General features: G+C 38.6%; 3 protein-coding genes across 6 annotated transcripts; 1 reads left to right on the top strand and 2 right to left on the bottom strand.

Annotated features, from left to right (window-relative positions):
• Positions 1–888: 888 nt before the first annotated feature.
• On the bottom strand, positions 889–6,825 carry LOC121874708 (piggyBac transposable element-derived protein 4-like). Its single transcript, XM_042378969.1, has 2 exons — positions 6,582–6,825; positions 889–4,354 (listed from the first exon to the last, which is right to left on the bottom strand). The coding sequence occupies exons 1-2, from the start codon at positions 6,823–6,825 to the stop codon at positions 2,523–2,525; spliced, it is 2,076 nt and encodes a 691-aa protein (XP_042234903.1). The 3' UTR covers positions 889–2,522.
• LOC121874709 (DNA repair protein XRCC2-like) lies at positions 6,363–23,106 on the top strand. Of its 4 annotated transcripts, none has more exons than XM_042378973.1 (3): positions 6,363–6,561; positions 8,039–8,239; positions 21,073–23,106. In XM_042378973.1, the coding sequence occupies exon 3, from the start codon at positions 21,084–21,086 to the stop codon at positions 22,176–22,178; it is 1,095 nt and encodes a 364-aa protein (XP_042234907.1). In that variant the 5' UTR covers positions 6,363–6,561; positions 8,039–8,239; positions 21,073–21,083; the 3' UTR covers positions 22,179–23,106. The 4 variants fall into 4 exon arrangements, with proteins under 4 accessions (XP_042234907.1, XP_042234904.1, XP_042234905.1 ...); XM_042378970.1 differs by lacking the exon at positions 6,363–6,561 and adding an exon at positions 6,587–6,710; XM_042378971.1 differs by lacking the exon at positions 6,363–6,561 and adding an exon at positions 6,843–7,023.
• Positions 15,671–15,994, bottom strand: LOC121874609 (CENPB DNA-binding domain-containing protein 1-like). Its single transcript, XM_042378836.1, has one exon. It carries the CDS (start codon positions 15,992–15,994, stop codon positions 15,671–15,673), a length of 324 nt encoding a protein of 107 aa, XP_042234770.1.
• Positions 23,107–27,953: the final 4,847 nt, after the last annotated feature.

Genomic DNA, 27,953 nt, shown 5'->3' with positions numbered 1-27,953 from the left:
TAATTTGCATGGATAGGTCAGTCACTCACATTCACGCCACAGTACCGTAAGTTATAAGGGAGAGTTTGTCAACCTGGAGAATTAATCGTTAGACCTATTAGGCCGGCCTGGAGTGCTCTTGTAGCAACAGGCCCTCACCATTGATCACTTCCTTTACAGGATGTGTTAACTTGTCGCTGGACTTAACAACAATCTCGGGGATTTGCACACACAGACTCGTAGCACTGGTAGGACTGTATGACCCCTGTTCTAAATCCGCGGAGCAGGAGGTCTTCTATAACCCAAGGTCTAAAGCCCACTGGCTAAAATGTGGTTTTGAGGCGTGAGATGACCCCTATTGGCTGGCCGGTTACCTTATCTCTACCTAAACAAACATTTGGGATGGGTTGTGCGGGAGGTCCAGCGCAACCCATGACACAAATTATTGGTCGTTTTGAAATTTATTTTACATATTGACAATATATAATGCAGTGCAGTGTTGATTTAAAGAAAATAATCTTGAATTACACCGTGAACTAAAATTTTATGGGTGAAATGGCGCCATGGGGTGACTTCTCTTCTACCCCAATGCCTCCTCTTCTCCCTTCTCCTCCACCCCCAATCTAATTCCCATCATCATCATCCAGGAGCCTTCTACATACACACCTCAAAGTAAGTGTAATTTACTACCTTTTTTGTTGACTTTAGGCAATTTTCGGTGAGCTGGAACCAATTACCCAAAAACCCATTGAAACAATGGTTTCGGTTAACAAGCAACCTTCTAGAACGAATTGTGCTCGTTAACCGAGGGACCACTGAACAGTACAGTATTATGCAACACGCAACTCAAGAACTCCCCCATCTTTCCCCCAACCCAAACCCTACCACCCCCGCTCACACACACTGTTACTAGATTGTCAGCTGATTCTACCTCTGGTCGTCTGGCTGGCTGCTCAACGTGGAAGAGCCTGCGACTACCTTCCCAGATTGCCGCCTCCGCAATTTTTCTCGACGTGGCTTCCATCAAGCATGCGCTCATGAGCGTTTTGGGAGTTTGCTGCCACAGTCTGCCAGTTGCATTTGCCATTGTGGGACTGACAGGTGAGGGATATAACAGCGAGTGCCCTGCTTACATGGAAGAATGGAGCAGTTTATTGAATAAGTAAGGAAATATCCATGCTTATATATGACATGGCTTCAGAAAGTTACAGGGACGTGTCATGGAAGGACTACTGCTGGGAAGAGATTTCTAAAACCCTGGACCGTGATTGTAAGAAATTTATTGATGAAAAACATATAATTATCATGTGATTCCAATGATTTCACAAACTTAACCCTTATCTGTGTATCACATAAACAAAATTTATGTAGGCCTATTCCAAATACTGTATAACAACAAACATCAAGGCTCTATTCACACTATAAGGACGGTCACGGTCCTAGGGTATTCACATGCACGGTCTATTCAAGGGAGGATCTCACTCCAGTCATGGGCCATCCCGTGTCCCTCAGTTGTGGCCAGACCATTGTTGAGGGAAGATGTGTGAATTCTCTTCATCAGAGTTGGCAATGATCGCAATTACATTGGACGAAGAGGAAGAAGAAAGAAAAAGAGCAAAATTGGAAAGGGAAGATATTTTGGTTTCATTCGATGTAAGATAGGAAGAGTGAGAGGAATTTCATACTCTATCCTCATTTGATTGATGATGAAAGTAAATTCTTTCAGTACTTTCGTATGAACATTGGCAGTTTTGAGATGATTTTGTCAAAAATTGAAGAGGAATTATGTAATGAAAACAACCTTTAGAGAAGCCCTCACTCCAAGAGAAAAGCTGGCAGTATGTCTTGGTTAAGATACAGATTGAATTGCATTATTGAAATTGAAATTGGGTATAAGGCCAAGAGGCCATTTTCTGCTTGCCTTTGTGTTCGGGATGGCAGGTAATGCATATATTTAATGATTATAATACTTATCTCTTATAAATAATTAATTTAGAATTTAATTTATTTGTATTAATTTTCATAAAAAAAGCTCGGCAACACACACGCAGTCTGTCGCCAGGCTGTCTGGGGCTTTAAGAGAGAAGGTAACGCATAAAAATAATTATCGGAATAAAAATTCCACAATTAATACATTTATAACAATCATAGCATTATTTTCCAGTAATACCTGTACTACACTACAATACAACTACACTACTTTTAGCAATATTACTTTGATACATGATAAAATGGACAAATAATGAAAATAAAACAAACAAAAGTAGTTACTTACATTCCAGAAGCTTCCTTGTGGCCGAGCATGAAGTGAGGAGTGGTGCATAAAGGGGGGGGGGGGGCAATGGTGTTTCCCTGACGCCTCGCTCGCTGTCTGCACTCATGGGTACGGTAGTGGTGAGTGAATGCGCACAACTTTGTACCTTTTACACAAATAAATCACTTTGTACCTTACAAATACACTTATCCACTACACTTACACTATTTTTATCATCATTTCTTTATAACACTACTATTTACAAGCACTTCTCACGTTCCACATTGTTTTAGAAGGTTTTCTTTGTGTGGTACTCCACAAAACAAAGTTTACACAGACCCACATCGCACTCCCTGCACCAAGTTGTCACGTCCTTCCGTTTAGATGGGCGCTTGGTGGTATTCTTGCATACGTAACACCGCCTTTGCACCTTACGACCACTTGGATCACTCGGAAGGTCGTCAAGGTAGTGACGAGCAACCCAGTCAAGTGCAAGGAGTCGGTCTGGGAGTCCTGTTTGGCTGTGGCGTCGTGGTACAGCAGGCACAACGTCACCATACTTTTCTAGGATTTGAGATATCACTTGTTTCTGAAAAACCCTGAGAGATGATTTTTTTCTGGTTTTTACAAGGTACAATTTGTACGCATTCAGGATGGTAATGTCCATGAGCTGTAGGAACATCTTCTTATACCATTTGACACATTTCCTTACACACTCAAGTGCGCCAACCTGCATATCACTCTTGTCCACGAGGCGCATGTTCACATTGTAGTCCACGACAGCTTCGGGTTTTTTCACTACCTCTCCTGTTGCCCTGTCCCTTTTCCCACTGTCCACCATTTTGCCCTTGTGCATGGTTGACATCATCTGGACAGTACGCTTATCATGCCAGCGTATTGCTAGCATCTTGTCTGCGTGCTTCAGCTGGACCTCTCCTCGTGCAGGTTTACCAGTAAACACGGGCCAGTGTTTCCTGTTCTTGCATACAGTTCCACAAGAACCAGTGTCATGTTCAAGTAGGAATTTGGACAGGGCAGGAGAGGTATAGTAATTGTCCGTGTAGAGGACGTGATTCCCTCCAAAGTAGCGGTCCATAAGTTTCTTGACGACAGCTCCAGAGAAACCATGTGGGTCGTCTCTGGGTATGTCTGCGTCACTTGCTGTGTAAACTACGAGATCTAAGACATACCCAGACTCGCAGTCACACAGCACGAAGAACTTTGTCCCAAAGCGATGCCGTTTGGATGGAATGTATTGTCTAAAAGCAAAACGTCCTCTGAAAAGCACCAGAAACTCATCCACCACTACATTCTGGAAGGGTCTGAAGAACTTCATGAATCTTTCCTTCAGCATTGTAAATACTGTCCTTATCTTCCAGAGTTGGTCACCAACCACAGGGTAGTTGTTGTCTGTGAAGTGAAGATAACGTAGGATGGAGGCAAACCGGTCTCTTGCCATGAATTTAATGAACACTGGAGTTGCTGTTATGTCATCAGGAGATATCCAGTACTCCCGAAGTACGTGTTTCTTTACGTGGACCATTAGCATGAGTAATGCAAAAAACACGTACAGTTCTGACACAACAACATCAGTCCAGCGTCGCATGTGTGGCCAGAGGTCAGGGCTGGCGTCATTATAATGTGTGTACTGATAAAATTTGTTTGTTTCAGTACACAAAAAATCCATGAATGCACCGTCAAAGAAAGCACAAAAGTAGTCCAGTTCACTAGATTCCTCCGTACATGGAAATTCAGGAGTAATTCCACCTGATGATTGTCTGAAATCAGGACTGTCAGGCTGGAAATTACTGCCATCAGACCAGACAAGCGCATCCATTGTCCCTTGCCTTGGCCATGAGCGAGATGCGGGCACACGCCGTCCTCCACGTGCCCTGCTTCCTGCCTCCTCGCCACCACTATCACTTTCTTCACTTATCCCCACCACATCCTCCAACTCCACACTATCATCATGATCACTTGGCTCATAATCACTGCCTTCATCACCACTGTCACCAGAATCGCACACTACAGCACTCGAATCTGATAGTTCTTGACGTATCTCGCAATCATCCAGTCCGCTGTGGCGGCGCTTGATGGTACTGGACAAAGTTGTCACACACTCTAATGAGTAAAAGGACAAACTTGCAATAAAAAGGGATAATATATACAGTCATCCCTTGGTTATAGCGCACTTGGATATCGCGATTTTCCCTATCACGCCTCCATCAAAATCTGCACAAAACTGCTGTTATAGCACATTTTTCAAGCCGAGAATTTCGTTATCACGCAGTTGCCTCCAGGTGTTTTTACCCATCTACTGAGGATAAAATCTTTCACCTACAAATTGACAATAACACATTTGCTATAATCAGACATATCTTAGTTGCCTCAACAATTGCAACCCCAGTTGCAATTTCAAATTTTGTGTCATTACTAAGGAATAGCGAAGTCTCGGTGCACTCTAAGATTGAGAGAAAACGGAGGACTCAGGCATCCTGAAGCAATGAGAAAACGGACTCCTCAGACGAGGGACGCAAATAAAGAAAGCATAGCTACAGGTTTTGTGGACTATAGTATTGAACGTACCCTTTTCATCACTTTGTAATAAACCTAACCATGCCTATGTGTTTTTTTGATGCTTACCATAACATTATCTATATATTTAGTGGGTCTAAATCAGTGGTGTCAAACTCAATACCGTTTGAGGGCCAATTCTTATTTTAGTTACCCTCTTCAGGGCCAACACAAGTGCTATATCACATATTTGCAGGATTGAAGTTTACAGCTTCACACATTGCCTTACCTGGCTTACCAGGAATAACTCATTTGGTTTTGTCTGACCTTAAGTGTGTAAAATTTATTTTACTAAATAAACATGATTATATCTATTTCTTTCATAATTTCACGGGATGATAAATTTTACCGTCATCCCGCAGGCCACACCTGGTCATCCCAAGGGCCACATTTGGCCCGTGGGCCATGAGTTTGACACCCCTGGTCTAAATGGTCGTAAAATGGGAAAATTGGGGTTGGGTCTTGGGTGCCTGGAACCAATTAGAATAAATCCCATAGGTTCTGTATTTTCGTTATCGCATTTTTCGTTATCACGTACTGTGCGCAGTCCCAATTAGGCGTGATAACCAAGGGATAACACGCGGTAGTGTTCCCTGGTCACACCAACCAGCTCTCTCTACATCACGCTTGTAACCACGCTGCCACTTCCCAGCACCAAGCTGCACTGTACATCCAATACAATATGTATACAGAGAGCACATTGTGAGTTTCCTTTCTCCATCCCATCCTGAGTGCGTACCAAATATCACGTACCCCACAGTATATACAGTATACTAATCGGTATGAATTATCTCTTGAATTGGGTGCAAGTATTCTTGGGTACGAGTTTCTTAGGTAAGAGTTGCGTGGGTACGAATTAACTTTTTTGAGTACGATTTATTTTGAGTACGAGACGACCCTAACACGGCTCTTGACGGGGATGGAAGATGCGGGAGGCCAATGTGTACTAACCAGAGTCTGGTTACCAAACTGAGTGATTGAGCGGCTCAGAATGCAGCCACGCTACCCTACGTGTGGCGTGACACACAAATAGTCGTGCTGGAACCTGGTAACCTGCGCTGGGCATTCAAACAATGCCGCGAAAAGGCGCACGTTCAGGAATGTCAACCGGGACGCCCTACATGATCGTTCCAGAACGACAACTGGGGCGTAGGGGTTAAAGACTAAAACGAATAAAAAATAAAAAACATTATTAATACGCCTGTAATCATCTCACTTAAACAATATGCGAAAGACTAAAATTAAAAGAATTAAAACATTGTTATTACTCATGCAAGCTTGGAAGAAGACACTTGACAATTTTTTAGGAAATTAGGTGATAATTTTACTTCATATTCATCCCACATCATCCAGAGATGTACTTGTTTGTCATGATTTGCTTTTCTTGTACACGATCTCAGCTTGTGCTCAGCAACTAGTTGTAATTGCAAATCACTGAAGAAGAAATCACCTTCATTTGTTCAGCATTTTCTTTATTTATCAATGTTTTAATTGTTTTCTTTACTTAATATTCATGTATAATAATAACACAATAATTCCCGAGTCGTCTGTATACATGTGCAATTTCTATTCGCGTAATATAATAACTTACAATTTGTCACGCTAATACCAGCGACTAATGATCTGTTAGTGACGAAATGGGGTGTATTCGTCACCAAACCTATAGGAGACCAGTCAGTTATAAATTACTGTACAGCAGTAATCCACTACAAAGTTATTACTCAATCATAACACACTCGCATTTTTTGCAACACGTAAAGTATCACTAAATTACCACTTGTTGAATTATTCCAAGTTGACTGTGCTGTGCTACGTGCCCGTTTCGCTGGGCGTGAGGTGCCACAGGACATAGTAGACCTGGAGTCATGTGTCTCCTCCGAGGACGACCTTCCATCATTGTAAGGTTGGTAATCTATGTCAGAGGAGTTCAAAGATTCACCAGACGAAGAACTACTGGTAAGCAACATAGCGTTGATCTGGTTTTCAAACATAGATCTTTGTCTGCGACTGCACGCCATTCCGCAAACATTTGGCACCCTTTAATGAAATAAAGAAGACAATGGAACTAAAACAGCGGGTAGCACAGCACAGACCGCGCTTCTTAACCATTGAACCAATAAATATTGTCCTGGCTCAGCAGCACAGCGGCATGATGATGTTTGTGTTGTTAACTGTTTACCCAGCAGCAGCTGGAGCACCCGGCAGCTGGAGTGCGGGTATGTTTTAAAATTTAAATGTGTATGATGTGTCCCCCATTGTACTCACCAGCCACCACTATTGTTATAAAATAGGCTGTATATGCGAAGTAACAAACATAATAACCTCACATGCCAAGTGTTAACGCTGTTATATGAATTAAGTCACACGTGAAGCATTTACAGCTTCACACACTACCATGCAGCACGTGTTGTCAACTGTCAGCCCCTAATAAACCTCAGAGTGATCACCAGTCATCACATTGCAGTTGCTAAAAGGTTTCTGTATTTAAGGTAATATTTCATATAATGGCATTGTAAGACACTGGCGGAAGGTATAGGTTACATGTCGTGTATCTTCCTAATATATGTGAGATTTAGATTTACGGACTATGACACATTTGGTAAAGGTGCAGAAGAGGGTGACCACTGAAGGAATTGTCCGAATTGGTTGAATTTTTTTCTACAAACTTATGATGTTAAACACAAAAATGGAAACGACATTGCATGGAACCTAATACTGTACTTATTGTTTTTCTCCAAAAGGACAGACCAAGGATTTTGTCTTTGGACAGACTCGGAGACAAGCTTGCCATCTTGTATTTTAGGAAAGGAGTATTGGCGTCCTGTGTAAGTGTTCAAAATGCATCAGAGAACTGACAGTGAAGAAGAAAAACTTATTTAACCGATTAACCGATGGCAGAGGAAATTGATTCTCTCCCTGTTTGTGTGTGGTTTCAGTTTTTAGGTCATGAGCAAGCTATAAAGCGAATGAATACTGATACTGTATATTAAATTTTTGCATATGCGTAAATCTCCCAAGAGATTTGAACAGTCCTCTAATTGATCAAGTGGCTAACAAGCCGACAAGCGGTGAGGGGGATAACAGAAAGCAAATCATGTGAGGTTCATGTGAAAGAGATTTGAATATATAATATTCCGTGAAAATGTGTTTAGGAAACTTAAAATCTGTCAATATTGTTGTGACTAGGTTGTGCCCAAAATCTCCTCCACTAAATGTAAACATGTTTTGCAGTGGCATTGGAAACACCGCTTCTTGTCCGGTCAGCAAAGTTAAGCAACGTTGGGTCTAGTTAGGACTTGGATGGGTGACTGCCTGGCCCTAAGAACACCAGATGCTGCTGGCATAAGCACTCTACTGGAAACAAGTATCTCATGGCTTTGACAACTGTCCTTGATCAAATTGGTTGAATATCAATCATTATTAGCAAATAAGGTAAGAATTTTGTTGAAATAGGTTATAATATAGGTTAAGAAGGTTTCGGTTGGGGTTTTTGTGTATGTTTTAACCCCACATTTTTCCTCATTTTCAAAGCCCAGCCCACTTTGGAAGGATTCATTGTCATAACTTGTGTTAAAGAGGTCATATCATTAAATATGCATTAACCCTCAAAGTAATGGTCAAAATGCTAAGATCACAAAATAACACCATTTTAGTACTGTAAGAGCTACTGTACAAATTCTTTACCTGACATTTTACCACGGAAGAACTGAGCATTTTTATAAATATTTCCTTCATCAACACTCAAATACACTTGGGACATCCACGTCACTGATAATGTTTATTTATGTCTGATGTGTATTGATCAGGAAGTCCAGAAATATTCATTAACAAAATGAATTAATTTAAACTACTAGACCTAACCTAACATAACCGAAAATAATAAAATTTTCATCTATATCATGTGTACAAAAAATCCTGTCTGATGAAAGGAACCATTCACACAGCTCGAACAAACCAGCTACTGTGACAATAAATAATTGCTCATTCATAAAATTACCCAATCAAACCTATCAGACCAAATGTAACTGCAAAAATCTATTTAAGCCTAATCTACAAAACCTGACTTAGTCTAACTAAACCTAAAATAATAGTCATCTTTTATCCTTTTCTTAGAAAAAATTATGACTGAAATGAGAAATATTTTCCTTGTGTACTTTAGGTATCTTCTATATACGTAGTGAAATATCTCAAACTTGGTGGTTGAGGAGAGCATGATGTCTTTAGAAACACTGTACAGAATGCAGTACCTATTTTTGTATAGAAGATAAATGCTTTCTTACCTCATAAAAATTTCATAAAATGACAAGGATTTGCAATTTGCACATACTATTATTATTATTATTATTATTGTTGTTGCCTTTTTTTTTAGACCTGAGCATTAATACAGTACAGTACAGTGGTCCCTCGGTTAACGAGCACAATTCGTTCTAGAAGGTAGCTCGTTAACCGAAAAATTCGTTAACCGAAACCATTGTTTCAATGGGTTTTTGGGTATTTGGTTCCAGCTCACCGAAAATTGCCTAAAGTCAACAAAAAAGGAAGTAAAGTACACTTACTTTGAGGTGTGTATGTAGAAGGCTCCTGGATGATGATGATGATGATGGGAATTAGAATGGGGGTGGAGGAGAAGGGAGAAGAGAAGGCATTGGGGTGGAAGAGAAGTCACCCCATGGTGCCATTTCACCCATAAAATTTTAGTTCACTTGGTGTAATTCAAGATTATTTTCTTTAAATCAACACTGCACTGCATTATACAGTATATTGTCAATATGTAAAATATATATCAAAATGACCAATAATTTGCTTGGAAACACAGAAAAAAGTGTTTATGTTGAAGAGAGTCTGAAGCAAGATGTTACCTCCACTGAACAGACACAGACTGACGCCTGTATGGTGTGTTGACAGGCTGTTTGGTGTGCAAAAAACTAGCTTCCTATACTTCAATTATGTTCAATAATTGTTAAAATTACTAAAAAATTTAATATAAAACTTTTAAAATGGTTGAATAATACAAACTTCTTGATATTTATTAAAATAGCGAGGAATTTAAGCCCTAGAACTGATTATTGTATTGGCGGACTAATACTACAGCTGGTGGGCCGCCAAATGCAAGCGAAAACATGTTGAGGGGCGCTCGTAAGGAATTCGTTAATCGAGGGATTGCTCGTTAACCGAAGTTAAGAATCTTATGGAAGGTAATTAGTTCACCGAAATCTCGTTAACCGAGGCGCTCACTGTATACTGTACTGTACTGTGCTGTACTGTGCATAGATGCGCTACCTCCTGGTGACACCATTTCAATTTTTACATGCTAAGCGCTTTTTTTTTTCATACGGTTCCATACACGTGAACAACAGTAACTTTGGACATTTTTTGTCTAGATGATAACTTTCCTACTAAATTTCATATACAGTACTTTAGTTTGGTTCCTTTCAATAAGTGGCGAGGATTCATAAATTTCATACTATTGTGACGATTTTCTCCTGAACAGTGCTTCATATACTAGAACACTTCCACAGAGGAACAACTTACTAGCTGCTGTACTGCTTTATTTTCTGATTTATTGGAGATAAAATGAACCGACCCAATCTACCTTACATAACTTATTTAACAAATGCTAATCTATATAGCCTAACCTAGAATAAGTAGGGTTTTTTTATTAACGGGGATTAGCCCACCTGGGCACAGGTCACTGACCCACATCAGGGCCTGGGGGTGAAAATGTAATAATAATAATAATAATAATAATAATAATAAAGAACCATAAGAAATACAAAAATGAAAAAAAGATCAAGAGTGAGAAACAATACAGCTGCTCCTCGACTTACGACGGGGTTAGGGACCCAAATCCAGGTCGTAAGTCGAAAATGCTTAAATAATACATAGAAAATCTGAAATGGGTGTTTCTTTTTCTTCTCAGCACCACAAAACTCTCACTTTTACGCTTGCCAGCCATTTTAAAGTGAATTACAAATGAAAATTTTGTCAGTACACAGCGCAATCACTAATGTCAGGACTCGAAAATACGTACTTTGACAAAATTTTGGTACGACTGAGGCGGTTGTATGTCCGGGTGGTCGTAAGTCGAGTAGGTCGTAAGTTGAGGAGTAGCTATATATGTACAGGGGTATGTTGTGTTGTCAGAGTAAGAGAAACAATTGAGACCCTGCAATTGTGTGTAAATAGGCAGAAAGTCAGATCAGCAACCTGGGACTTGATCACAATTTTCGTGATGCCATATGGCAGCAGGGTCTACCATTAGACAACACATTGTGCTTTCAATATCTTCCCAGGCGGTAGTACCTCCCTGTTTGGTAGCTGCCTCCTACCTGCTTATCTTAATTCATTGAATCATATAAAGTAATAGTAAGCTAATGAGCCAATCTGTAGCGAAGAGGATAAAAGTAAGAAAAGGTAAGTTTTGGAAGTGTTCTTGTGGATTAAATGAAACAGTACAGGGCTGCCTCACTTATCGCAAAGGTTACGGGCATGAAACTTTGCAAATATCAAAATTGCGAATAGCGGAGCAATTTCTCCCATAAGAAATAATGTAAATAGAAGGGATACGGGTGGTCGCGGCCGTCAGAGTTTAACACTTGTTTTACTCAATACATTTTGAACATCAAATTAATAAAGAAACAAGGGCATATTATCAAATAAACATCAATAACAAACACTTTGAGTTTATTAGGTGTATACCCCCTGTATGTTTACAAGTACAGTACAGTGGTCCCTCGGTTAACAAGCACAATTCGTTCCAGAAGGTTGCTCGTTAACCGAAATCATTGTTTCAATGGGTTTTTGGGTAATTGGTTCCAGCTCACGAAAATTGCCTAAAGTCAACAAAAAAGGTAGTAAAGTACACTTACTTTGAGGTGTGTATGTAGAAGACTCCTGGATGATGATGCTGATGTGAATTTGAAGTGGGAGGTGCAGGAGGAGAAGGGAGAAGAGAAGGAAGTGGAGGTGGAGGAGAAGCATTTTACTGCTTCTTTGAAGCAGTCACCTTCCATGAAAATGTCAGGAACCTCTGGACTGACAGATTCTCCACCAGGAACATCCTCTCTCCTTCTTGAAGTGGAAGGCTGAGGGCTAGCATCTTGTTCCCGCTGCCTTTTACTGAAGAAACTGTCAATTTTTGTCTGTGGGGCATCTCTCCTCCTCATCATTAACTGATGTTTGAAGAAGGAGACCACTGTGTCCTCAACATGACGCAAAGCTAGTTCAGACTTTTCCACATCTGGGTGCCTTGAAGCCAGTTTCCTGAACTTCTCCCAGTGGTGTACAACATCTTTCAACTCTGAAGTTGACATATGGTCATCACTTTCTGATTTCTCCACCACAGTCAGCCTCTAACATTTCATCCAGTTGCTGCAAGTCACCTGGAGTAAGTTCCTGTTCATGAGACATCACAAGCTCTTCGACATCTTCCTCCTCCACTTCAAGGCCCAATGACTGACCAATGGACACAATCTCCAGGATGTTAAACTGTGTCTTCCAGAACTGTGCCAGTGTTAGTTAAGGATCAGTGGAAGTTGCCTCATGACACCTCCTGAACATTTTCTTCATGTACAACTTCTTGAAGTTGCTGATCACATTCTGGTCCATTGGCTGTATGATTGATGTAGTGTTGGGAGGCAAAAACAACACTTTGACAAAGTCAAATTGAGACTCCAAAGTTCTGGCAAGTTGAGGGTCATGACCAGGGGCCCATTCATTAAAGAGCTGTCTTGTTACCCATGCCTTATGGTTGGATTTCCAATAAACTCCAAGCCGTCCTCTTACCACTTTCTGTTGCTTGAACACCCTGGGGTTCTCAGAGTGGTAGACAAGCATAGGCTTCAGTCGGAAATCCCCTGAAGCATTGGCACCAAGCAATAAAGTGAGACGGTCTTTCATGGGTTTATGCCCAGGTAAAGAGGCTTCATCTCTGTTGATGAATGTTCTTTTGGGCATCTTTTTCCAGAAAAACCCAGTTTCGTCCACATTGAACACTTACTGTGGAAGATAATTTTCTGTTTTCATCAGTTCTTTAAATTCCACTAAAAACTTTGCTGCCCCTTCGTTATCAGCACTGGCAGCCTCACCATGCCAAACTACACTAAATATGTCACTTCTTTTCTTAAATTTTTCGAACCAGCCTTTGCTGGCCCTAAAATCATCAAATTCTGTGCCTGAAGAACTAGGTTAATCTGTCTTTATATGTTCGTAAATCTCCCTGGCTCTTTCACAAATAAATTCAGTAGAAACTGAATCACCTTTCATCTGTTTTTCCCTAATCCAGATGAGAAGTAACCTCATTGTTTCTGCTATTAGGGATCTACCTTTGAACACTGGTAGACTTGTCTCTCACTTTCACTTCCTTGAATTTGTCTTTCTGTGCTTGAATTGTCGACACAGTTGATGTCGACATGCCATATACTTTGCTAAGCACATTTGTTCTAATGCCTTCTTCATGTTTCTTAATTATTTCCTGTTTCATCTGAATTGAAATCGCTTTTCTAGATTTCTTAGGACCCATGCTGGATTCAAACACAATCTCAACACGTGATATTTTAAGTTTAATTGCTGTAAATAAAGAATATTTTCTTTAAATTAACACTGCACTGCGCTATATACAGGTTATACCTCTCTAGTCCGGCAACCTCAGGACCTGACCGGTGCCGGACCATGGAAATTCACCCTTTTCCTGGACAGATAGTGACTTGCGCTTACGTTTGCACCACTTTCACTGCTTCGTGGTCTCTTTGAAGAGATATTGAAAGGTTAAATGTCGTACAGTATCTTCTCAAATTTCGCGAGTTTTTAATTTAACCTTTTTTATTTGGACACAAAAAATCACTACATAATTTAAAATTTTGACGGCGGAAACTCGAATTTCGACAGGTTTGAACGGCCCGCCAACATTCAGACGACGTGCACAATCGTGTAAACAGCGTCATTTCTCTTATGTACAAAAGATTCATTATTGTTTATTACTGAATGTCTTTTTTATTGAATTAATGTTTGTGTGTGCCAAATGAGCAATACAATTCATTAATAATAAGTAGAATATTAAAACACACAAGGAAATGAGACAGCATTGTTTTTGTTGATTACAAAACCAGTGACTGAGTGGTTCTATATACTGTATAAAACAAGAAAATAAGACCCTGGTTGTAGCTGTAGTAAAATTAATGTAAAAAATTAATATGGTTATTTTAAGTAATGTTATCTAATGTTATTAAATAGAACAATAAAAGTACCAACCATTTATGTTAAAGAAAAAAGTGAGACTGCGCGTATGTAAGTGTGCACATATGAAAAACATATCGTCATTACTCTACATAAGAATATGAAAGCAACACTTATTTACTGTTCATATATGTTTTAATTAATGTTTCTGATTTTTTTTTAGAATTAATGTTTATGTGTGCAAAATGAACAATACAATTCATTAATAATTCGTGGAATATTAAAACACACGAGGAGACGAGACTGCTGCCGGCATTGTTTTCGTTAATGTTTACAAAACCAGTGACTGATTGGTTCTACATATAAAACAAGAAAATGAGACCCTGGTTGTAGCTGTAGTAAAATTAATGTAAAAATTAATATGGTTGTTTGAAGTAATGTTATTTAATGTTAATAAATGGAACAATATAAGTAGCTAACCATTAATGTTAAAGAAAAAAGTGAGATAGCGTATGTAAGTGCGCACATGTGAAAACATATCGTCATTACTCTACATAAGAATATGAAAGCAACATTTATTTACTGTTCATATATATTGAAGGGTTAAATGTTGTACTCTGTATAGACAAGCAGAGAGAGAGAGAGAGCAGCCGAACTGCCGGATGTAAACAAACCTTAATTTCCCACGGCTTTGTTGTTGTTTTTTTTTACGGGGATTAGTCCACCCGGGCACAGGTCACTGACCCTCATTGGAGCCTGAGGGGCAAAAATGTAATACAGGTACTCCTGTAATAATAATAATAATTCAGATAAGTAAAAAAAAAAAAGAAAAAAAAAAGACGGTTATCTACCTATTGGGCAAACTAAAATTGTTCCGGACCATAGAATGCCGGACTAGAGAGGTACAACCTGTATCTGCCGGACTAGAGAGGTACAACCTGTATCTGCCGGACTAGAGAGGTACAAACTGTATCTGCCGGACTAGAGAGGTACAACCTGTATCTGCCGGACTAGAGAGGTACAACCTGTATCATATGTAAAATAAAATTCAAAATGACCAATAATTTGACTGAAAACACAGAAAAAAAGCATTTATGTTGAAGAGAGTCTGAAGTAAGATGTTACCTCCACTGAAAAGACACAGAGACTGACGCCTGTTTGGTGTGTTGACAGGCTGTTTGGCGCGCATAAAACTAGTTTCCTCTACTTCAATTATGTCCAATAATTGTTATGATGACTAAAAAATTTAATATAAAACTTTTAAAATGATTGAATAGTACAACCTTATTGATATTTACTAAAATGGTAAGGAATTTAAGCCCTAGAACCATTTACTGTATTGGCGGACTAATACGACAGCTAGTGTGCAAGCAAAAACATGTTGGGGGGCCTCTCGTAAGGAATTCATTAATCGAGGAAATGCTTGTTAACCGAAGTTAAGAATCTTATGAAAGGCAATTCGTTAACCGAGGCGCTCATTAACCAAGGGATCACTGTATACTTTATATGTTTGAGTGTGTGAGTGTTTGAATGTTTATGTGCGTAGGTGTGTGAGGTAAGTTTTAAATGTAGACTGTTAATTTACCTCTGATGTGCTGTGTTGCTTGCTTGCTGAAGTTGGCCTTAGGGGAGAGGGTAAAGGTTTACTGGGGTGAGAGGAGGCTGGGGTCATTAGCCACTTCACTCTCCTCACTCTGTTTTAAGGTGCTGGGTCTGGTCGTCAATCCACTTGCTCAACATCCGCTCCATACTCTCCATCTCAGCATCACGGAACCTCGTCACCTTCGTAGCCGTCAGTGGTGTTGCAGACCCGGCCATCTCCTTGATCTTGTCAGCGCTTTTAACTATAGAATGCACTGTAGAGGGGGCCAAGCCGTGCACGCGCCCAATCACCGACGTTCCATCTCGGTGTTCATGTCTTTTTACAATATCCAATTTCTCATCCAACGTAGCTGCTACACGTGGTCTCTTAGCAACATTGCTGGGAGTTTTAACAGCTGGTCGCTTAGGCATTGCGAGATCACACAAAACACAACTGCCAGATCACACAAAACACACGCCAGCACGTGTGAGACTGAGGCGAGCAGGAGTGTATGGCGGAGGAATACGTACACACGCTGTCCTACGCTACGGTTGAGGCGCGCGGTTCAAAATTTTTGCTCATAAGAATTTGCGAATAAACGGGGCAACCATTGTGAATACAGTAGTGGAAATGGTTAACAATAGATTGATTGCGGATAAACGGGGTTACAAATACCGAGGCTATGAATAACGGGGTTACGAATACCGAGTCTATGAATAACGGGGTTTGCCTGTACAGTATATAAGTAGTAGGCAGCTACCAAACAGGGAGGTACTACTACTTGGGAAGATATTGGAAGCATAATGTATTGTTTTATGGTAGACCCTGCTGCCATATGGCATCACAAAAATTGTGACCAAGTCCCAGGTTGCCGATCTAACTTTCTGCCTCATTTACACACAATTGCAGGGTCTCAATTGTTTCTCTTACCATTGACAACACAACACAACATACAGTACAGTATATTGTTTCTCACTTTTGATCTTTTTTTTCTCTTTTTTTATTTCTTTATTATTATTATTATTATTATTATTATTATCATCACAGTGTTGTTATTACAGTATTATTGGTATTATCATGATTAAATTATTATTTTATTTTCAATTTTGTATTTTGTATTTTCAATTTTATTTACTATTTATTATTATTATTATTATTATTATTATTATTATTATTTATTTTTTAATTTTTTTATTATTTATTTTTATTTTTTATTATTATTATCATGAGTACTTCCCCAGGCCCTGATGTGGATCGGATCATCAGTGATCTGTGCCCGGGTGGGGTGACCGTAATCCCAAAAAAAAAAAATATGTGTACTGTATATTCACAGTGATCATGGCATTGTCGGGAGGTAGTGCATTGACATAGTGTTCAGGATAAAAATATAAAAAAAATAAACAAAATATAAAGCAAATTGCAAGTCCTTGATATTTTGTAGATATGTTATACAGGTTGTACCTCTCTAGTCCGGCAACCTCGGGACCTGACCGGTGCCGGACCATGGAAATTCACCCTTTTCCTGGATAGATAGTGACTTGGTAGCACTAGCACCACTTTCTCTGCTTCATGGTCTTTGAAGACATATTGAAGGGTTAAATGTTGCAGTTTCTCAAGTTTCGCAAGTTTTTATTCGACGTTATTTGAACACACAAAACAACACATTTAAAAATTTTGTCGGGCGGAAACTCCGAATTTCGACGCATGAACGCCCCTGGCGTTCAGGCAGCGGGCACAGCATTTATAAAGATTCATTGTTTATTACTGAATGTCTTTTTGATTGAATTAATGTTTGTGTGTAAAATGAGCAATATAATTCATTAATATCGTAGAATAAAACACAGGAAATGACACAGCATTGTTGTTGATTACAAAACCAGTGATGACGGTTCTACATATAAAACTTAGAAGAAAAAGACCTTGGTTGTAGCAGTAAAATTAATATGGTTGTTTTAAGTAATGTTATTTAATGTTAATAAATGGAACAATAGAAGTAGCTAATCTATAATGGTAAAGAAAAAGAGAGATCGCAGATAAGTGCAATGACATGTGACTATCGTCATTATTTTACATAGGAATATGAGGAAATACTTATTTGGTCTTCATACATATTTTAATTAATGTTTCTGAATTTGTTTTTTATTGAATTAATGTTTTGTGCAAATAATAATATATGAACCAGAGTCAATTGAACCCAGGAGGGCCCAGTAAACAGGAATGAAGTGAACAAAATAACATATGGGATTAAATGAAATAGAGACCGGTTGACCAAACTCCACTTTTCCCTAATAATTATGTTCTAGTAAAAATAACATCTTAATTTTATGATGGTACATGCACAATTAATATTTAAGAGGAAATAGGAGAAATACGAAATAAGTTATTCATTCAAATAATGACCTAACTCTCCCTCTTTCTCACACTCCTGGCTCTTCTCTCTGAGAAATGTTTGGGGGAAAACCACTAGATTTTAAGGTATAGTAATAAATAATACCTCAAACAAGTTAGATAATATAATGACATTGTTGGATTCTTGTGACCAGGAATATTTGAATATAAATGTCATATATTTTGGAAAAGTAAATATATTACTCAGTAAAACAAAATACTTACATTAGATCTAAAAATTTGTATGTCTAATGCAAAATCTATGATGTTTATATTCAAAATGATCATCATATTGTGAGAATTCCAGCAATGTAAATTATATTCTGGTCGGTAATTTGTGTGAATTTTATGAGTTAAAACAAATATCTTCAGTTAATAAAAAAATAAAATATTCTTCAGACACTTCTGTCAATCAAAGCAATTGCCTCACCTGCCTCTTCCCCCACGCCAGCTGGGTCAGTCGGTCCCTCCCTCCCCACCTCCACCTTCCTCCCTACCAGAGAAATGTTTGGGAGAAACCAGAATATTTACCTTTTTAGTAATAAATAGTACTCAGACTAAAGTTAGATAATATAGTTCACATTGCTGGATTCCGGTTTATTCTAGAATAGGCTTCTTTGTGATAAATCGCATATTTTGCACAAAAGATAACATATTTTCCAGAGTAAACAAAATACTTGCATTAGATCTAAAATTTGTATGTCTAATGCAAAATCTATGATGCTTATATTCAAAATGATCATCAAATTGAAAGAATTCCAGCAATGTAAATTATATTCTGGCCGGGTAATTTGTATGAATTTTATGAGCTAAATAAAAAAATTATACTTCACCCGTGTATATGAGTAGATGCACCGCGTAAGGTGGGAATTCCGGTTCTGGCAGGGTACCGTGTAAATGCAGAAACGCGTAAAGCGAAACCGTAATGTGAAACCGCGTAAAGCGAGGGTTCACTGTACGTGGAATATTAAAACACACGAGAGACGAGATGGCTGCCGGCATTGTTTATGTTAAAGCTTACAAAACCAGTGATTGATTGGTTCTACATATAAAACTGAAGAAAATATGACCCTGATTGTAGCTGTAGTAAAATTAATGTAAAAAAATTAATATGGTTGTTTGAAGTACCTGTAATGTTATTTAATGTCAATAAATGGAACAATATAAGTAGCAACCATTAATGGTAAAAAAAAAAGTGAGACTGCGCGTATGTAAGTGCGCACATGTGAAAACATATCGTCATTACTCTACATAAGAATATGAAAGCAACACTTATTTACTGTTCATATATATTGAAGGGTTAAATGTTGTACTCTGTATAGACAAGCAGAGAGAGAGAGAGAGAGAGCAGCCGAACTGCCGGATGTAAACAAACCTTAATTTCCCGCGGCTTTGTTGTTGTTTTTTTTACGAGGATTAGCCCACCCGGGCATAGGTCACTGACCCACATTGGAGCCTGAGGGGCAAAAATTTAATACTCCTGTAATAATAATAATAATTCAGATAAGGGAAAAAAAAAAACTGCCTATCTACCTATTGGACAAACTAAAATCGTTCCGGACCACAGAATGCCGGACTAGAGAGGTACAACCTGTACTGTACTGTCATCTAGTATTAACATGAAACAAATAAATATGTACCCTGTATGACAGAGTTTGGCTTGACTCAAGAACCATTTGTGTGAGCACCTTTGGCACTCCAGTGAATGAAAATATATCATACTCTCTTCCTTCATTTTTCTAATACCCTGTACAGTACTGTCTTCAGGTGTGTGTGGAGAACAACCTACTGACATGAAATATATACAGTTTCTCCCCGACTTATGATCTACTCGACTTACGACCAGCCGCACTTACGACCTGCCTCAGTCATACCAAAATTTTGTCATATTACGTATTTTTGAGTCCCAACATCAGTACATAGACAAATTTTCGTTTGTAATTCACTTTAATATGGCTGGCAAGCTTAAAAGTGAGAGTTTTGTGGTGCAGAGAAGAAAAAGAGATACCCATTTTAGATTTTCTATGTATTATTTAAGCATTTTCGACTTACGACCTGGATTTGGGTCCCTAACCCCGTCGTAAGTCGGGGAGGAGCTGTACCATATCTTTTTTTCTGTATAGTCCTCTTTCAGAGAGGTTTTACATAACTCATGAATTTTTAATACACTAGATATTTTAGATGGATGATATAAGAGGAGAATATAAAGGTTAAGAGAACATCACTCTGGCATACGGAGTCAGTTCATGCACTTAGTCGGTTGTGAAAATTGACAAACTGCTATGAATGCTAAGTGTTTAAAGTAATTTTATTGGAATGAACAATAAGAGCGCATGACTTAACTTGTTAAATTGTTTCACCTTTTCTTTATGTGAGAGGAATATCCATCTGTCCATTTTAGATTAAGTTACTTGGTCATCATCCCGAATTTCATTTCATGATACTGTACCTTAATATGAATTCCTAAACTCACACTCAGACAGTAACTAAAGTCAGTCTTCAGTTTTTTATAAGATATAACTAGTTCTACCAGCTGCCAAGTACTGATAACATGTGACCTTCATCTCCCATTATTTAGCTGCTCCTTGATCTCAAGGGTAACACATCAAAGGTTCATAGACAACTCATGAAGGCTTGAACATTTAAACACATTTTATGGCCTAGTATTTAATAATGTACTGTAGTTGACTTGATTTCCATCCCTCCTCTTAGACTCTGGATTAGCTAGGGCTGAGAGTTGGAGCTCTAGAACTCTTGAGATGGTTATGAGATCAGTACAATGAATTATTGAGTACTGGTACAGTATATGACTACTAAATGAGATGCTTCATAAGCCTGTAAAGAAACCAGCACATAGCTAGTTAATTTATAACAGTCTTCATGTGCCAGGATGAAGACCTACTTCAAAGAAATTGCTTTGTTCACATGAATAATCCATCCTGCCACTGAATAGTTGTAGCCTGTGACACTGGCAGGCTCTGCCTTGTGGTGTTTATTGTGTTGGTATCTCATAGTTTATGGCCCACTGTCATAAAATGTAACTTCATGTTTAAATTTTCTCCCCTTCATATGAAATGCAAGTTCATGCTTTTAATACCATATTGCCTGTACTATATTACAGGGACAAGGTCAATGATGAATAGAATACGAACTGCATCAGGTAGAGCTTTAATAGCTCGACTTCAGATTCGACCATCTCTAATCAAGCTTGATCCCTGTCTGTTCCCTGGAGGTCCCCAACCAGGTGAAATTATTGAGGTCACAGGCAACACAAACTGCGGCAAGTCATCACTCAGCCTCCGCCTGATTGTCACAGTGCTTCTCCCTCACACTTGGAGAGGAATGAACATTGGAGGCTGTGATGGAGGTGTAATTTTTTTAGATAGTGATTTACACTTTAGTATCTTGCAATTGGAAAACATGATGCAGAGAAGAATAAGAAGATTTTTAAAATTGAGCAAGGATGCCATAAAGAGCAAAAAAAATGGTTATGAATTTGATGAGGAACTAATTGATGATGATCATAAAATAAAAGAACTACTTCATTCAGATAAAGCAAGTTTAAAGACTGAAATAGACAATTTGATTAAACAGTGTTTGAAATCATTCTTTTATTTAAAATGCACAGTTAGTTCACAATTTGCTATTACTTTATTATCCATGAATGAACTAATAATGAACAAAACCAAAGTTTCATTGATTGTGATTGATAGCATCTCAGCTTACTATTGGCATGATAAAACTTATAGAGCAGAGTCATGGTATAAGCTTGAACAGTATTATAATGGAATATTTAAAGTATTTCTTAGTCATGTTAAGAATCACAAACTAGTGTTACTTTCCACAAGACAATCACTTTTCCGGAAGGACTATCAAAAGCACAGATATGTGCCATGCATGGAAGAAGAGGAATCAGAAGTGGGTATGATTGAATATGAGTACCTGGGTAAACACTGGGCTAGTTTTGTAACTTGTCGAATTCACTTATCAAAACTCACCACTGTACCTGAAGATGATATTACAAAAAATGATATGATTAGTGATAATTTATTATCAAATTCATCAAACTCTGTGACAGTTGGTAATAATGCAAACAAATGTGAAGGTTCAGTGACACCTGATGATTATAGGCAAATGTTCTCTGCAGAAGTAATTAAGAATGAAAAGAAAACCAAGCTGGTATTTACAATCCATGAAGATGGACTGAGATGGAGACCACAGTCATAAAAATTGTAAAGCATATTTTATTTATTTTTTAATTGGATCTTATGTACTAATACAATTACAGTATACTGTTAGCTTTTAATTTTAGGTAGCCATACTTTCAGAATTATAATACAATACTGTACAGTACTGTATATGCTACTATATAGTAAAGTGTTTTATAACAGGAACATTCATATTTTTCATGTGTTATGATTTTACATAAAATATATAATTTGGTTTTCACTTTTTCTTAAGAATTAATATTTCATTTTAATCAAATGTGACACTGTATACAAAGTTGTTTTACCTTGGTTACTTGGTGAAAATAAGAGAGGTGATTTTTCAAGACTGTTGATATCAAGTTAGTGGACCAGTAAGTACAGTAATCATCAAAGCTCATAAGGACATTGGAAAATGATTTGCATTTCATTGAGCATTGATTTAAAATGTTGGTATGGCATACATCTGTACAGTACTGTATATGGATGTGAGGGAGGCTGGATGTGAATGCTTCATCATTCATGTCGTATATGGCTATAGACAGAGCTGGAGATGATTGAAATGAACCTTACAAATGTGGGAGCAGCACTCTGTGAGGATGAGCTAAGCTTCTGTAAGGCTTTGAAGTTAAGAGGGGGAAAAGAGATTTTTTTTTTTTTTTTTAAGGTACAAGTGACCTTTTTTTTATATACATTACTGTATTAGGAAATATTTTGGGGAAGGTACAACAGAATATTGATGCTGGAAAGAATTATGGGATTGTTGCTGGACACAAGAAGTGATTGAATAATGTCTGCTGTAGCAGAGATGGTTAAGACCCTTAAAGACCCACTAGTCCCCAACACGGGCATATTGTGGCAATAAAACACTTACTATATTTAAAAAAATCCATTATCACCTTGTAAATGGGTAATTCAATTCCTGTATAATAAAAAAATTACTGTACTTACATTCAGCTTTCATTGTAGCATAGTTGGAGAATTGTCTGGAGTGTTGGTAAGAAGTGACTAGTGATGAAAGATGTTTTGTTTGAAGCTGCTGGACACAGCCCAGAGCGAGCAGGAAGTGCTGTTGACACGCACTTGCAACACAAAATTCTTACTTGAAGGCACTTATATATATATATATATATATATATATATATTTTTTCATACATACATCATACATATTGTAGTTCCTCGGTTAACGAGCACAATTGTTCAAGCAGGTTGCTTTCGTAAACTCCTTAACCGAAACCATTGTTTCAATGGGTTTTGGGGTAGTTGGTTCCAGCTCACCGAAATTGCCTAAATTCAACAAAAAGGTAGAAAAGTACACTTACTTTGAGGTGTGTATGTGAAGGCCCTGATGATGATGATGGGAATTAGATTGGGGGTGGAGGAGAAGGAGAAGAGAAGTCACCCTGTTTCAAGTATCTTCTAAGGGTTGTTAATTCTGGATCTTATATTAATGTCGTAATATGCCCTTCCCTTTCAAGTTCTTAGATCTTTATCTAAGGATCTTCCTTGAAGAATGAATATTCATGCGTAATTTTGCAGGTATAACTTGGGTATTTCCGGGATCTTTCATATCTACCACGTGATATTTTCTAGGTATCCACTTATCTTCTTTTTGACCCACACTAATTTATTCAGGGTTTTCACGGCCACCTTTCAGGATTTGTTAAACTTGGTGAGTCCTGAGGAGTGGAAGAGCAAGATACCATTTCACATCGTCAAGGAAGCATGGAGGAGCTGGAGAGGTTGGTTCTAGGGCGCATGGCTGAGCTGGCTGATGCTGAGACGCCTTGTTGGTGGAGCCACTGTGTCGAGGGAACGTGGTACTCTTCCTGCATGTTAGGGTCTCCTCCTCTGATGATAATCCTTAGACGCGGAGGGTAGGCCTAAAGGTCCCACACCCAGTCATTCCCTTGATGCAAACCAAGTTTATTGTTCTTACTAAAACCAGGCCATGTATTTATCCAGTCTTGTAAACACCAAAGTGTCGAATCATAAAAAGTAGTTCTCGGATCCCAAAATCAAACTCATGAATAGCAACCACCAGCTGTAAAAGGTCTCTATCAGGATCTTTCTTCATTCACTCATAAGAGGGAAAAAATTTTAATCATAGGGTCTTCGTTTTTTTCCTTTATTCAGATACTGATGCGATATCGGCATGTTGGTAATAATTCATCCTGTTTAACTATTCCTGGATATACCTACTCTAGATGACGAGTGTTCTAATTTGAGATCTCTTATCCCATTCTTTCCTATCCCTAGCTAAAAGTGCACCTCCAATGTCCCTGATTACTGGGGAAGTGCAACAGCTATTAGGAAAGATCCTGGCGCTCTGTGAGTGGCATTCATTTATTGGGTAATGACTCTGGTAGGAGATCTTAGTGGTTCCAAAGGACAGTCGACTCTCCCTTACCTGTCAACCTCCAAGCCCACTGACCTCAAGAACTATTCTTCAATTTTTCCCATCTTGGTGTTGTCACCCCGCCGTCACAGAGTGTGCGAATGGGCCCTCTTCATCTAAAAACCACCTCCAATATCTTCCCTACCACAGAAGATTCTGTATAATAAGACCATATTAGTAAGGATGAGCTCAATAAAGCCTGCATCCATCTTTTTTATCAAACAGGTGATGAAAGACCAAAAAATATTGCACATCTTCGGCTTACCACCCACACACTTCCCAAGATTGCTTGAACGGTTCCATCAAACTTTCAAATCAATGCTAATAAACTATCTCCCCCTGAACCAGAGAAATCCATACTCCTGATCGTAGAAAAGATCACACCTGTTCACATTAATCTCATGAAATGCAGTATCATTCCAGGCAGTCAGAGGAAAATCCCCAGAGTACATAAGTTACTCTGTATTGCATAATGGAGCCATATTAGGCCGGAGCCGGAGACAGATGACACGGATCTATTGAGAATTTTAGATTCCCCTCTATCTAAAGAAACCCCTGCTACTGGTCCCATACTCAACAATTGATGTGTATTTTCTGTTCTGAACTATCTCAAGCAAAGATTCATGTAAGGATATCAAACATTTCCTAAAGTCACGCCAGACCTCCCAGGTTTTGGTATATTTACATGATATTGCCAATCTCTAGATGATGTATGGAACCCATTAGGCAATCAGGCATATCGACTAAATCCACAAAAAGAGATATTATAGAAAAGGAGGTAGACTCTTTGGTTAAAACATAACTTAGCTGAGCCTAGTAATTCTCCCCTGGGCTTCACTTTGTTTTCTCATTCCAAAACCTGAGGCATTGCACTGAATATCGTAGCGAACTAGTCAATGTCTCAGACCTCACCCTTTACCTGATTGAAGATATAATAGACACGAAAGCGCAGTACCATCAGTACCGGACCCATTAAAAAGGATATTATCAAGTGACTCACGATAGGGCAAAAAATAATTCAGCATTGCACCCATTTGGTCTTTTTTCATTTGGTTATGTCGTTTGGCTTTTAATGCTCCGCCAGATTCCAGAGGGGCAATCAATCACTTAATTCAGACCTAGGTGATCGCCGCTTACCTGGATGACCTGTAGTGGTGTCGGATTTGCCGACGAATATCTGGGTATGTTTGAGATACTGTCAGACGAACAAGAATGGATTCGCACTATAAACCTGGCTAAATCTGCTTTTTGGCCGGCCTTCAGTGATCAATTTATATATATCGCTACATGGTATGGTTAGATCTGTTGACAACGTAGTTTTTATCTTCGTCCCTCCTCACCTCCATACTGCAGGAAGGAACCTTAGCGCTTCCTGGGGATGTACTGCCACGACTGTTTGCAGTGGGGTCTCTTCCAGCGGGTCGGACCCCCTGATGAGACCTTAATGAAGTTCTGGCGGTCCCTTTACATCGGAACCAGAGGTGCGACTAGTCTTTCCACCTGCCTTTCAAAAGTTTTCCTTGTCAAGTTTGTAGTCTAATTTCTGACTATGGCCTCTTTGGTTTTTCCATTTCCGCAATCGATGCTTAGAAGTGTGTTGGAGTGGGGGGTCAGTGTTCTACAACTGGATTTTCCAATCCACTGATGTCCTCACCCTGTATGCGCATTTCACTCCGCCAGGCAAGGCAAGCGGGAAAAACATCGGACGGCCCCATGACCAGGAAGGATGTTCCTGGCTCTGGTGTTGGCAATAAAGAATGTTGAATGTTACCTCCAGTCTTGCTCACGTAAACAACCTTCTAGTCTACTATAACCCATCATGTCAACCAAACCACCACATTCCAACCAGCGTAATCTCCCTCCGGCTGGGCTCTCTCACCCAGCCGCCCCATAGACCCACAAGTCCGTCACATAAAGGTGGACAACCTGATTGGCGGACTCCTTATCCTCCCAGCCTGAAGGAAATGCAGCTACTTCCTCCAGACGCACTAGGTGATCACCTCCCCGCCTCGCCACGGGAGGATCTTTTTGGAGGGGGTGTGCTACTTAACCACCATGCATCTATTATCCTGATCTACTCTACCCAGCACCACTTGTTGGCCCATCTAGGACTTAAAAACGACGAGATATGACTAGTCTTTAGTTACCACTCCGGGTTTCCTTCTCCATATCCCAAGGTTGTTGCGCCACCTCCCTACAAGTCTTCTTCATCAGCTCCAGTTCGATGAGAGGGCAGTTCACTCTGAAATGACCACAGGACTTATCCTGAGAAAACTCATCAACAGAGTGACTACTCCACCGCTGCCTTCTACAATACTCAGCCTACTGTCAGCTATCTCAGCTCAAGACTTAAATATTTGTAATTTTTATATTGCCGCCTTCCGCCATTCACCTTTTGCTTCCAAATTATTTTATGTTGTATAAATATGTATATACTGTTAATGTTTAGGGTTAAGTGATGGTTAAGGTAAATTATAGGAAAAGCTGAATATTTTGTTAAGGAATTTATAAGTACTTTATTATACACAAACAAAAACCCTGCATCCTTTGTCTACCCTTTTATAGTCCCATTGTTCCTTGTTTTTTTATTGTTGTTGCCTGCTGGATCTGAGTAGACTTCTTGAATCATATTCCCCAACTCAAATATATATATATATATATATATATATATATATATATATATATATATATATATATATATATATATATATATATATATATATATATATATATATATATATATATATATATATATATATATATATATATATATATATATATATATATATATATATATATATATATATATATATATATATATATATATATATATATATATATATATATATATATATATATATACACAGGCAAATTTAATAATGATGTCCTGCTCAGCGAGATTCCACTTCAACAATGGTTTATGAATTATTTAATATAAAAAATCATTTAACTATATCTATTTATCCATTGGCTGGAATTATTTTATCTTTGAAAAGTAAAACTATGGGTTGTATAAATTCAATTTGTTGTCATGTAATGATTCCAGCAATGCAAATTATATTTTTCTACATAAGGCAGTGACATTTTAGAAGGAAACAGTATTTAAACGTTTGCAATTCACTTATCTCTTGCTGAGAGTCGCCAGTAATTTGTCACGAGAAATATTCACCTCAAAGACACTGCCATTACGGCCAATCTGGCGATTGCAGTCCTGTGCTTAGTTCTTTTGTAGATCACATGGCACCCCAGCTTTATCGTGTAGCCCAATGATTATTGGTCACATTATTGACTGTATGAAATAGCTAAAAACAACTATCTGTGCATACTTTGTGGGAAACAATATGAGACCATGGACGATAAATATTGGTATTATGATGGATCTCTCCTCTACAACTACAT

Source organism: Homarus americanus, unplaced genomic scaffold (genome assembly GCF_018991925.1).
Source record: "Homarus americanus isolate GMGI-L3 unplaced genomic scaffold, GMGI_Hamer_2.0 scaffold34360, whole genome shotgun sequence".
In the NCBI taxonomy this organism is placed as follows: Eukaryota; Metazoa; Arthropoda; class Malacostraca; order Decapoda; family Nephropidae; genus Homarus; species Homarus americanus.
The sequence above is the reverse complement of the archived record's forward strand: the minus strand, read 5'-3'. Positions and strand labels throughout refer to the sequence as shown.